Source organism: Puma concolor, chromosome D3 (genome assembly GCF_028749965.1).
Source record: "Puma concolor isolate L17-30 chromosome D3, mPumCon1.1.hap2, whole genome shotgun sequence".
In the NCBI taxonomy this organism is placed as follows: Eukaryota; Metazoa; Chordata; class Mammalia; order Carnivora; family Felidae; genus Puma; species Puma concolor.
In genome coordinates, this window is record NC_141678.1 from 10363828 (window position 1) to 10377412 (window position 13585).

Consider the following 13585-nt stretch of genomic DNA (forward strand, 5'->3'; position numbering starts at 1 on the left):
TTGCCAGTAACTTGAGATGGATGAAATAAGAAACATTTTCGATTTTAGTTAAACCTTTAGAATTTTTCAGAGCGCTTAAATGAGAAAAATAAGGAGGTGGAGACAGTGTGGGAGAGAGCACTGCCAATTTAGATGAAGCTAAAAATTTAAGTTCTTGCTCACCAATCCCAACAAATTGGCATTCAAAGTGTGCTATTAATAAAAATGCTCCTTTCAAAAGGATGGCTTGGTGTAAACCCCTTGCCATGCTAAGGCGCTCAGGGCATAAAGAGTGGGTTCCAACTTCACTTTTGCTGTATATTAACTGTGTGACGTTGGGCAATTTACTCGACCTTTCTGAGCCTCAGTTTCCTTTTCTGTAAAATGGGGATAATGAAAGCTACTTCTTGGGGAAACTGGACAAAATTCAGCATTAGGCCTTAGGCCAACCTCAAAAGGTCTGCAGGGGCCAAGAAGATCTTTTAAAGGAGCGAGGGAGCCTAGCGGACTAATCAGAGGCAACCCCTCTTTAAAGAGCCCCCTGCTTGTGAGCTCCTGCTCCCAGAAAAGTAGGCTCGGTTTGGCCCAAACTTTCTATCTTTTCAAAGACCGACTGAAAATCCCCTTGTTTATGTGATCTTCCGGTTTTTAAGTTTTGGCAATCGATTCACATGTTTCTAAAACACCAGCTAAACCACACAGAACAGATTCTGCAGGGCAGACTTGGCCCCAGTCCTCTGGTTTTTGCATCACTTGCCTTAAAGAGGAAGAGAATGAGATGGTTTCCATGCTGGAAAGATGTGTTGTTCCATTTCGGCTTTGGTGACAGGCCGTCCTGCCCAACTCCAGCCGACAGGAATAACCACTAACGCTGTTGAGTGCCTACTATGTGCCAGACTCTCTCTAAGGACTTTACCTGAAACATTTCCTGTGATGCTTCCAGTTACGACTCTTACTTCACTTGGGTCACAAAGGGGTTAAGAAACCTGGTGGAAAGTCCATTTTCAGCCCCGTTTAAGTCACGGATGTTCCTTCAGAGACTAGAGATGAAGGCGGGCTCCGCGGCCCCGACCCCACGCCCTTCGATTTTCCTTTGAGGACCCTTAGGAGAGGGCAGAGGGTTCCTGTGTGCAAGCACACGTCCCTGTCTGTTGGGGAGCAGCAAAGGGAGTGAATGACTGTCTGAATGGGGTTGGAGGAACGTGCGAATGGGTTCTGCCGGCTGAGCCACCCACCTGCAGAGACAACTAACTTTTCTGGGCGGAGGAGGCAGAGGGGGTGGTGGTCTTCCTGAGCCTTAGGCTTGGCTCGTGAACCCTTTATGACTCCCCCCGGGGCCACTGCTCCCACATCTAAGGGCAGAGCGCGCGCGCGCGCGCATGTGTGTGTATGTGTGCGTGGTGTGTGTGTGTGTGGGGGGGACTTGGTGATCGAGGGTCACGCGCAGGTGGCTTTGCCGCTGCGGTGGCGGCGGTCGCAGAGGCGACACCGCTGGAGGCAGAGGAGGACGGACAGCAGGCCCACCATCGCTGCGGGCGGGTAAGGTGGGCAGGGCCGGAGCTGCGGGGAAGGGAAGGGGGCCGGCCGCCGCGGGTCTGGCCTCCCCGAGCGGCAGCCTGCGCCGGGTAGGGGGTCGTGGGGGAGCCACCTGGGGCGGGGAGGGGACGCAGGACGCCGTCCGCGGGAATGGGACTGCTGGAGCTGGAGGATGCGCTAGAACTGGGGGTGGGGCGACGACGGAATTGGACGGCGAGGCGAAGGCACAGGACCCGCGGATCTCCTGGGTTTTGGGGGGCGGGTCCCTGCGAGTGGCTGCATCCGCGCGCGGAAAACAGGTGGTCGCCGGGTGCGAGCGGTCCCTCGGGGCTCAGCGGCCTGGCACCGACCGCGGCAGTGTCCCTCTTTCCCTCTTCCCCAGGCTGGCAGCGGGTTAACACCTCGCCAGGGTAGCCCCAGGGTGTTGGATGTGCGCCTAACCCGCGGTCCCAGGGGTTGCCGATCGCTGTGCGGTGCTGAGCCGAGCGGATGGACCGCGGGACCGACTGGAGCCCCACCGGGGAGACTCAAGGTTGCTGTAGGCAGGATTGTGCGCGCGGTGTGGCCAGAACCGCCAAATTCTCGGGAAGCCAGAAAGCGAGACATTTATGTAAAATCACCTATAGGTTTTGGCAATTAAACTTAACTTAAAAACACTTTTTATAATGAAAAGTTTGGAACATACAGAAAAATAGGGAAACTAGTATAGTAAAACAATTTTCATTTTTAAAATACTGTATGAGTCAAATAAAACATGTTCAATGGCCATCTCTGGCTGCTCACTGCCCTGGTCCAAGCCCTGGCTACTCAGAGTGTGGCCCTGGACCCCAGCAGTGTCAGCACCGCTTGGGAGATGGTTAGAAACGCTGAATCTCAACCCCCCACTCCAGACCTACTGAATTAGACTCTGGATTTCAATGAGATCCCCAGTTGATCTATATACATGTTAAGGTTTGAGAGGCACTGCTCTAGGCCTTTTTGCCTGGACAAATTTTATCATCCTCCTCCATCATTGGTCTTCCTGCCTCCAGGGTCACACTTTTTTTTTTTTTTTTTTTTTAATTGATTGTAGTCGGAGTTCTTAATAACCTAAGGCTCAGATCTCCAGACAGTTCGGTGGAGGGGAGAATATTGTTTAGGAAAGCCTGGTTATATTCCATAGTAAAACTCATGGTGTTCTCACTCGTCTTACCTTCTTCAGGGCCCTGCCTGAGCTCCTTCTCTCTTATAAATCTTTTTTAAAAAAAATTTTTTTTTTCCAACGTTTATTTATTTTATTTTTGGGACAGAGAGAGACAGAGCATGAATGGGGGAGGGGCAGAGAGAGAGGGAGACACAGAATCGGAAACAGGCTCCAGGCTCTGAGCCATCAGCCCAGAGCCCGACGCGGGGCTTGAACTCCCGGACCGCGAGATCGTGACCTGGCTGAAGTCGGCCGCTTAACCGACTGCACCACCCAGGCGCCCCTCTCTTATAAATCTTATAGGATTGTTTTGAAGATGAAAGGAGGTAATATAAGTAAGAGCATTTGTATATATTTTTATTAGTCAGGACTCTTTCAGTGAAAAGAGATAACCTAAACCAGCTTAGACTAAATAAATAAATAAATAAATAAATAAGTAAATGACTTTATAGTTTCAAGACTTGGAAAAGACTAAGGGAGGATTACAGGTACGGCTGGATCCAGAGGTTCAGATACTTGGAACTTGGACAATGGGGGCTGGCCCACCTGGACCAAAAAGGTTGACATTGGGAGCATGGTGGCTTCCAAAAAGAAAAAAAAAAAAAAAAGTGGGAAATAAATTGTTGGCGTGGAAGGATCAGATGTCCTTACTTAGTCAGAAACCATATTTGTTATCATTCTTTGTGGTTTTGTCTGATCTCCCCGAGTAGATTTCAAGTTCCTTGAGAGCCGTGGCTCTGTCTTCCTCCTCTTTGCATCCCCACATGTCAGATGTGGTGCATTTCACATAATGATGCTCAGGAAGTACTGAATCAAATGTAATTGACTCAAGTAGATTGAGTCACTGAGACACCAGCCTCAGGCAAGCAATCTCTCTCCCCCTCTGAGTTACAGAGCAAGTCACTGTTCTCAAGCTTGTGGTATAGAGAACATCACAGACTCTGACATCGGATGCCTTTGTTTCTCTCACCGCCACCGCTCAATTCAAAGTCAGTTTGTCTAGGAAAATGGGCCCAGCATGAGTCCATTTCATACTGCGCAGCATTTTGTTATGCAAAGGTAACAGGGTTTTTCTCAGCGTGACCCCAGCGATAGTGCCTGTCTATGCTTGTTACCTCAGAGTCAGGAAGGAAAACAGAAGCTTTCAATAGTATGTGTCAATCAGAGGGAGGTGCTGATTCCCTATTTTGTTAGGGGCCAAGATTCTCTTGAGAGGCAAAACTGTAAGAAAACAAAACATAACAAAAAAGCCCCTCAAATCACCAACCCCCCTCAAAACAACAAAAAAACCCAACCAGAAACAACCTTCCCATATCCAAAAACAAAAGCAAAACAATACAACCCCAAATCAAACAAAAACTAACCAAACCAACCAACCAACCAAACAAACAAATAGAATGCAGAGAACTCTAGGAAGGTCTACAGAAGATTAGAAGTCTTTTAGAGGTACAATGCCTGGAATTGGATTTCTGTTCTTTTGGTCCAACCTGAATGGGAGAGATAGTAGGGAATGTAAACATGACCTGAGAGGGATTCAAAATTATTTGTCCTATGAATTCCATCATTAGAGATCTTTTTGTTTTCTCCATCATTAGAGATCTTAATGGGTTAAACTCCTAGGTAAAAAAACAAAAACAAAAACAAAAGGCAAATGTATCAGCCACTCACATGTCAGTCTGAACTACTCACTTGTTGATAGCTAAGAGTTGTAAACTCAACGGTTTACATGGTCCAGGCATCACATGTCAACCAGTGAACCAGGAAAATACAAGAATGGTGGGGATAGGATGAGCTGGAGAACACGTGCCCTGTCCACAGGGAGCGGCTGCAACTCAGCCCTGGGCAATCATTACCATGAGAAATTACAGGCTCAGTGTTACCATATTTTTTGGAACAGAAGATGGAAATCTAAATAATTTTTACATGAAATCTTCCAAAAATTCAGAGAAAAAATTACCTGCTTTATCTACTAGTCCTTAACCTTTGCTCATCACAGTTTCCCTTGATAATCTGATCAAAGCTATAGAGCCCGGGAAATTTGTTTTGTACACAATTTCATAGAGGGCCTCCTTCAATTCCACTATGTGTCTGTACGTCAGAACCAACGCCTCCTCTGCCGTTTATACTTTCCAAGAGAGGATCTGATTGGTGGATTTGTCGTCATGAACCGTGCAGTACTTGTTTTTATCTATCTATCTATCTATCTATCTATCTATCAGAGAGAGATGGAGAGTACAATAGGGGGAGAAGGGGAGAGAGAGAGAGAGAGAGAGAGAGAGAGAGAGAGAGAGAGAAAGAGAATCCTAAACAGGTTCCATGTGGGGCTAGGTCCAACAACCCTGGCATCATGCCCCAAGCCAAAATCAAGAGTCTGATGCTTGGGGTGCCTGGGTGGTTCAGGTTGAATGTCCGACTTCAGCTCAGGTCATGATCTCACAGCTTGTGAGCTTGAGCCCCCTATCAGGCTCTGTGCTGACAGCTCAGAGCCTGGAACCTGCTTCTGATTCTGTGTCTCCTTCTCTCTCTGCCCCTCCCCCACTTGTGCTCTGTCTCTCTCTGTCTCTCAAAATAAATAAATGTAAAAAAAAAAAAGTTCCAACAAAGCAGTCTAAAAAAAAAAAAAAAAGAACTTGTAAAAAAAAAAAAAAGAGTCTGATGCTCAACCCACTGAGTCACTGCACGTGCCCCAGATGTGCAGCACTTCTATTGGATAGAATTTCATTCATGGTCTCCTTCTCATGTTGTGATTGGTTGCCATTAGCTTGGGCACTGATTCTGCATCCAATCAGGTGTGGCCAGTGGCTGCAGGGCTGCAGGGCTGGCTGTTCAGAACAAAGTATCTCACGGGTTACTTTTCTCAGACGCAGACGTGGGCACCCAGATCCTTTGCACTTCATGACTTGTTCTCCAGGATGCCTCCTCGCTGACACACCTCCATCCCCCCATTCTCTTTCCGTTTGGAAAACCCCCTCCTTCCGCCCTTTCATCTTTTTATATTAAAAAAAATCTGGTAAAGTAGTTAATTTCAGTTTTTCACAGTCTCAGTTAAAAAATTAGTCTATCAAAGTAATGAAAGTACACATTTAAAAAGATTATAGCATTTACATCAAAATATTAGTTTCCTGTTCCTGTCCTGGTCCATCCCTAGACACAACTATTTTCAACTCCCTTAGCTATCTCTTAGGGAATTTACCCATGTTCATATTTCTGTTCTTGAGTTTCGCATATATTTCTAGTTATTTCATTCACTCAATCATTAATCAGTCAGTTAATTAATTAAACATATATACAGAAAGCACCTACAATGGGCTAGGGGCCCACACCGTGATGGATAGAGGGATGAGCAAAACCAGAGGCTGATCTGTGATTAATCAAAGAATCACACGATTATGTGTAAGATGGCAAGTGTTGTAAGTAAACCCAGGAAAGGTATGTTGCACCATGAGATCATAAAGGGGAATTTGATCTGGTCAAGGGAATCAGTGAAGGCTTCCCTGAAGAAAGTTGACTGAACTGAGATCTAAAAAGTGAGCAGTCGTAAAAGCCCTGGGAGAGAGGGAAGAGGGGAAAGGAAAAGCATTTCAGGTAGAGGGAACAGCGCATGCAAAATCCGTGGAGAGAAGGGGTATGGTGGATGTCAGAAACCATTTTCCTGCCCACCTGGGACTGTAGTCTCTAACTACACGAACCTTCATAGGGGACACTTGGAAGAGAGGCGTTGTGGTTAAGACGTGGGTCACAGTTTCAAATCTTGTCTCCCCAACGCATTAGCTGTTTGCTCTCAGACAAGACACCTAAATTCTGAGTCTCAGTTTTCTTACCTAAAATGCTGTTTCTTTTTTAAAAAAATTTTTTTTTCAACGTTTATTTATTTTTGGGACAGAGAGAGACAGAGCATGAACGGGGGAGGGGCAGAGAGAGAGGGAGACACAGAATCGGAAACAGGCTCCAGGCTCTGAGCCATCAGCCCAGAGCCTGACGCGGGGCTCGAACTCACGGACCGCGAGATCGTGACCTGGCTGAAGTCGGACGCTTAACCGACTGCACCACCCAGGCGCCCCAAAATGCTGTTTCTAAAAGGGAGAGGGTTCTGTGATGAGCATGAAATGATACAATTCTTGTAAAGTTTTGCTCAGTGCCTGTCATACGAGAAGTGGTCAAAAAATACTCATTGATATTATCACTACATCATTTTTGTTCTCTAAATGTCAGCAGATGGGGCAAATCTAGGCTGAATCCTGAGGTTGAGGGCTAGCAGAGTCTGGAGGGCAAACAAAGCTTTGGTTTGAGCTGGTGACCACATCTGATGTTTTCAGATCGCGGCAGAAAGAGAGAGAGAGAGAGTGCATGGATTTTGAAAGTCACCCTGAGCTTGGTGTTTTCCTGGTCTGCAGCCATTAGCCCTGATTATAGGAAGTGCTTCAGAGCTGTGTGGAATCTCTCACTCCCTGTTAGGACTGTCTGGGCAGGAGGCAGAAAATGGATGCTTTGGGGTCAGACATGCCTAGAGTGCATCACAAGTCTCTGGTGCCACGTCCAAGGCTCAGAATCTGAGAGTCCAGCCTTTTGGCCAGACAGTTGTGCTGGTCATTCTCTTTCTGTCTTGTCTGGGATTCCAAAAGCCCACTTTATTTTGACCTTGCCCCTGACCTTGATAATTGGGCACCCTGGTGGGTGGGCACCCTGAACCTAGGTGGGCACCCTGAACCCAGGTCACGGGTTGTCTGTGCTTTGTTACAACGATGATGATGCGGGCATTAAAGCTGCAGAAAGACTAGCATTTGTCCGTCACTCCCTCTCTCTTTCTCCCTACCTCTGTGCCTCTCTCCCTCTCTGTGCCTCACTCTATCTCTGCCAGTTTGTCTTCCTATCTGTCTCTGCCTCTGTCTTCCTCTCGGTCTCCATCATCATCATCATCGTCATTATTAGCATTATTATTATCATTATCTCTTTGTCTTTCTGTCTCTTTGCTGTCCGGGTCTCAGTCTTTTGTCTCTGTTTCTCTCTGCTCATCTCTCCATTTTTCCCCAGGCTTAACATTAAGTTCTCTCTCTTTATCTCTTGGTCTCTTTCTGTCTCCCCTGCCCGCCCCACACATCTCTTCCATCTCCCAAGCCCTTCTTTTTTTAAATTTTTTTTATTTTTCTAAATTCTTTATATTTGAGAGAGAGGGAGACAGAGTGCGAGTGGGGGAGGGGCAGAGAGAGGGGGAGACACGGAATCCGAAGCAGGCTCCAGGCTCCGAGCTGTCATCACAGAGCCCGACACGGGGCTTGAACCCACGAACCGTGAGATCGTGACCTGAGCCAAAATTGGACGCTCAACCGACTGAGCCCCCCGGGCGCCCCCTCAAGCCCTGCTCTAACATTCTGTGATTTTATGAAAATAGTCCAGCCCCCTCAACAAGACCACTTGTAACCAAGGACTTGGCCAACATCATTTTTGTATTTTGTATTGAGGGCAGTGGGGGAAGTTAGCTGCTGTGGATTTCGATATAGTTTAGCCAAGACAGCCTTTTTATTAGCAAATGCGTGTGGGTTGGTTCACCAGATGTAAGATGTGACTAAAACATTAAATTCCTACACTGCCAAAGCACTAATGGATTCGGAAGGTAAATTATAGAAGCGTGTTCTCCCACAGGAATTCTGACATTTAAAATTAATTTTTTCTTAATTCTGTGTCCACCGCATTACACACTGGTTTTGAGGAGGAACATTCAAATCCAAGTTCTTGATGAGCACCCTAATAGAGGAGAACAGTAGTAATTAAATTAGAAGTGTAAAAATTGTTCTTCGGTTCCTTCCTGCAAGTTTTCTTACCTCGGGGAGCATGAACAAGAGGAAATGTTCTGCAGAGTCTTGACAAAATTAAGACTATCAGCTTTTATGGAAATGAGCAGATCCACAGATAAAATGGTTGGGGGAAAAAAACCCCACCTATACAAAGCTTGGGACGAGTTTTAAGATTTTTCCTCCCTCCCTCCTTCTCTTCCTCCGTTTCTTCTCCCTTTCTTTCCTTTTTCTTTTCCTTTCTGTGTAGTATTCCTCCCATCTATATGATGCCTGTGTCGGTAGCCTATGGTGCTTGAAACTGAACTGACATTCAAGACACCTGGCTTCGACCCCAGCCTTGTTGCTTACCAGCTGTGTGACCTTGGGAAAGTTACTCAGCTTCCCTGGGCTTCAGTGTCCTCTTGTGCTGAGCAAGAAGCTTCTGGGGGGAGATGACCACTAGTATTTTTTTCAGGTCTAAAATTCCTTGAAGCACACCCCAACAAATGTTTACTGAAAAAAAATTTTTTTTGAATGTTTGCTTATTTATTTTGAGAGGGAGTGCAAGCAGGGGAGGAGGAGAGAGAGGGAGAGAGAGAATCCCAAGCAGGCCCCACACTGTCAGCGCAGAGCCCGATGTGGAGCTCAAACCCACGAACCGTGAGATCATGACCTGAGCCCAAATCGAGTCAGATGCTTAACTGACTGAGCCATCCAGGCTCCCCAATATTTAAATTTTTTAATCTGCAGTTTTGCCCTTGTTATGAAGAGGACATATTCATTAAACAATTAAAAAAACAAACAAATGGAAACTATCTATATTCCTATCACCCAAGGAGCACTGTGAACATTTTGATGCATTCCCTTTCAGGTTTTTTTTTTGATACGTAGTTTCAATATGTGGGTTGTTTATATTGTGCGTAACTCTTGGGTGTTCTCTTTTCAGTTAGAATTTTCTCCTTGGGCATGTCTCCCAGTCCTTCTGTCTTATGAATATTTTTAATGGGCACATAATATTTCATCCAGCACCTGTATGTACATAACCATTCCCTGTTGACATCAGCTTTTCTCTTTTTCTGACTACTTCAGCTGGGGAGACTCAGATTTGTCTAAGGCCCCTCTGCACTGTTTTAGAGCTTTAACAGACAACTGGGGTCCAGCTGCACGAATCTGGATGGCAGATACATTTTGTTCAAACTAAAGAGGGTTTTTAATAATTAATTAAAATAAGGGTGCCTGGGTGGTTCTGTCGGTTAAGCATCAGCTCAGGTCATGATTTCACAGTTCGTGAGTTCGAGCCCCGCCCTGGGCTCTGCGCTGACAGCTTGGAGCCTGGAGCCTGCTTCGATTCTCTCTCTCTCTCTCTCTCTCTCTCTCTCTCTCCCCCCCCTCCCCCACTTGCATGCTCTCTCTCAAAAGTACAGAAATAAAACATCAAAAAATTAATTTTATTTAATTCCCACATTAAAAAAAACAAAAACAAAGATCGCACACACAAAAATCCAGATTTCCAATGTCTCTTAGAAATGTAAAAATAAGCCCCAGTAGCCATACGCAGGTGGTGTCAAGGGGCAATTGTCCCTTTCACTGGGCACTGTCTCCTTGTTTGTCCCCTGAGACCAGCTCCTCTCATTTAGTGGTCCCTGTGGGCATTTGAGTTAGAGACCTCTGGGCGAGTTTATTGTGTATGAGCTGAAGCCTGGTACCAGTTAGGCACAGGCTGTGATGTGCTGAACTTTTCAGTCTCCGAACGGGATCCAGTAAATACATTCTGGGCACTGTGCCACTCAGGCTGTTTTTACAGGTGCTGTGGGGATTGTGGGGCTGAATTTCTGTGCTCTGCATTGTTTTTGGTGGCTTGTGCTTAGAAATGAAATCATTGCCAGAATGCAGGGATGGACAACTCGGCAAGACTCCTAACCTCGTCTTGAGAATTCAGGACTATGATAGACCATCATTTATTTCTTTTAACCTGTGGTTTTATGTGTGTGGCTGGCTGCATTTTGAAGTCTTAAAAAAAAATTTTTTTTTTTTTAACTTTTATTTATTTTTGAGACAGAGAGAGACAGAGCATGAACGGGGGAGGGTCAGAGAGAGAGGGAGACACAGAATCCGAAACAGGCTCCAGGCTCTGAGCGGTCAGCACAGAGCCCGACGCGGGGCTCGAACTCACGGACCGCGAGATCATGACCTGAGCTGAAGTCGGACGCTTAACCGACTGAGTCACCCAGGCGCCCCATCTGAAGTCTTAATTTAGGAGCCTTGGCCAGGCCATCTGCAACCAGACCCTTCCTGGAACATGCTGCAATTGTAACTATATCCTTATTTGTGAGCTTCTTCGTATGTGTCTCTGCTGTGGCAGAGATAGTAATGCTCATCAGATATTCCATATGCTCTGCCGCCTTCCTAGCCCCCTTGTGGTGAAGTGGGGCCATGTGATCAGTGCTGGCCAATGAGCTCTGAGCACAGGGGTGTGGTCACTTCCTGGTCTAAGCATAGGAAAGGCTGCGAGTTCTCACTGTGTCTCTCTATGCGGTGTGGAGTGTGAGGGCCTCATGATCAAAATGTGAGATCAGAGTATCATTTCAGCCTGGATTCCTGAATTACCTGGACCCGCGGCAGACTGTGACAGAAGAGTAAACTTTTGTTGTGTTAAGACACTGAGATTTTGAAGTGCTTGTTACTGCAGCATACCCTAGCTTAAGCTGACTGATACATCCTCTTAGAATTGATGAGTAGTTGGGGCGCCTGGGTGGCGCAGTTGGTTAAGCGTCCGACTTCAGCCAGGTCACGATCTCGCAGTCCGTGAGTTCGAGCCCCGCGTCAGGCTCTGGGCTGATGGCTCGGAGCCTGGAGCCTGTTTCCGATTCTGTGTCTCCCTCTCTCTCTGCCCCTCCCCCGTTCATGCTCTGTCTCTCTCTGTCCCAAAAATAAATTAAAAAAACGTTGAAAAAAAAATTTAAAAAAAAAGAATTGATGAGTAGCGATTATACATTCATGTCCACAAAAGCTTTTGGCAGATAGCCAGGGTTGAATAAATGTTATAGAATGGATAAACGAACACACGTGGTGTTTTTAGACTATACATAACACCCAACTCTTTTTCCCTCCTGGGATGGCAGTTAGATTAGAAGGACACCCTCCTGGGGCAGAAAAGGAGAACACACATTTATTGAGCACCATCTATTTTGGCAGTTATTATCTACATTTAAAGAAGAGGAAAAAGAGGCCCAGGCCGATTAGGCAGTTTCCTGGGGGGTCATAGAGCTGTTTCCTACATCGTTCTGCTTAAATGTCTCCAATCCATCTTTTCAGTTGTCTTTAGGTTTTAACTTTAATGCCTTCCCTGATCACCAGGCTAGATTACTTTTCACTGTTATATGTTCTCCTAACTCCTGGAGCTTCCCCATATAACAATACCATTTCTAATTAGATTTTTGGTGTTCTGAGGGTAGGTCCTGTGTCTGTCTTGCCCAGTGCTGGATCTCTAGCACCTAGTATACTGCCTGGAAAATTGGAAGTGCTAAATAGATGTTTGTTGAATGAATAAGAGAGGGTCAGAAAACCTGGACTTTTTTTTTTCTGGTACTACCACTAATCGATTGTGTCACCTTCGACGAGTGATTTTGCCTCTGTGAATTCCAGTGCTCCCATTTGTACAAGGAAGGTGTTTGACTCTGGTGTTCCATAAATATTTCGTTCACAAATTACCCTCTTGTGCCTTCTCAGGGTCTTGTTTTGGGTTACTTTGTCATCCTTTTAATTCCATTTCTATTCCTGGAATAAATGAGAGAGCTGGGATTTGAACCCAGGCAGTCTAACTAAACAGTCCATGACAGGGGCACTTGGCTGGCTCAGTCAGTAGAGCATGCGACTCTTGATCTCAGGGTTGTGAGTTCAAGTCCCGTGTTGGGTGTAGAGATTACTTAAAAATAAAATTTTAAAAAAACCCCAAAAAAGTGCATGATTTTAACTACTTATTCTACCCATCGATTCCCCCACCTGTCCTTCTGTTTGATCATTATTCATCTATCCACTCATATGGTCACTCATCCATCCATATATCTTACTATCTATCCAAACGTCCACCCAAATATCCTTTCCTCCATGCACACATGCATGTATCCATTTATTCATCAGGCATCTTCTGTCCAAATACCCATATATTTTTTGACAAGTGCTTTTGGAGTGAATACTCTATTCCAGTTCCTGTGCCGGGCTACTGGGGTCCAACAGGAGCAAACTGACTCAGTTCCTACCCTCCTGGAGTCTCAATCTCATGGGTATAGAGAGGTTTCTCCTGTGCTGCTATTAATATGGGACATTGAAATAATGCCCAGTGTGTGAGCTGGAGCTCTTCAGTTGATTTTATTGTATTGATTTTTGTATCCTCACGGATAATATAATGCTGTATTGTTATTATTATATGTAAGTACATTAGTTAACTCACCAATGTTTATTGAACACTTACTATATGCCAGGCACTGTGTTAGGTACACATAAGACCCATCTTGTTCTATAGCTCTAGAAGGCATCACTCACATTGTGTTCTGTTTGATCCTGGAGTTGTACAGGATAGTGGGACCGTGCATTTGTCACTGTCTTAAAGGAGTCCACAGCCTAGCATAATGATTAAGAGCTTGGGTTCTGGATCTGGACAGCCTGGCCTTGAGTCCCATTTCTGCCACCTATCGGCTATGCAATCTTGTCAAATCACTTCACCTCTCTGTGCTTCAATTTCCTCACCTATGAAATAGGGATAACAATTGTCACTTCATAGATTTTTATATGGCAAAGGGCTAATCAATGCAGAAGCTCTTAGAATAGTACATAGCATATAGTAAGTGTTCAATTAAGGACTAGTGGGCAGCTTAGGTATATATGCACTTGGTGGTTTTCTTTAATAATTTTTCAGATGGGGAGGGAAACTGAGTCAGGAGCATAACCTAGCCAAACTTGACATGCTCAGCTAAACCCAGAGTCTGTGATAAATTGATTAGCGACTACTCATTGATCTAGAGGGTATATGGTTCATGTAGCAAGGTACTGACTGACCCAAGCTGACATAAACCAATTATAATAAGGTGTGATTTCATTTTGATGTTTGACTACCAAC

The 13585-nt window shown here is 45.5% G+C and overlaps 1 protein-coding gene across 1 annotated transcript in view; it reads left to right on the plus strand.

Moving 5' to 3' along the window:
* Positions 1-1124: 1124 nt before the first annotated feature.
* The window catches only part of RPH3A (rabphilin 3A), a 278986-nt gene continuing 266525 nt past the window's right edge, over positions 1125-13585 (plus strand). Inside the window, exon 1 of the mRNA XM_086681737.1 lies at positions 1125-1518. Within this exon, the coding sequence (XP_086537863.1) occupies positions 1369-1518 (150 nt within the window). The 5' untranslated portion in view covers positions 1125-1368. The remainder of the gene's footprint in view (positions 1519-13585) is intronic.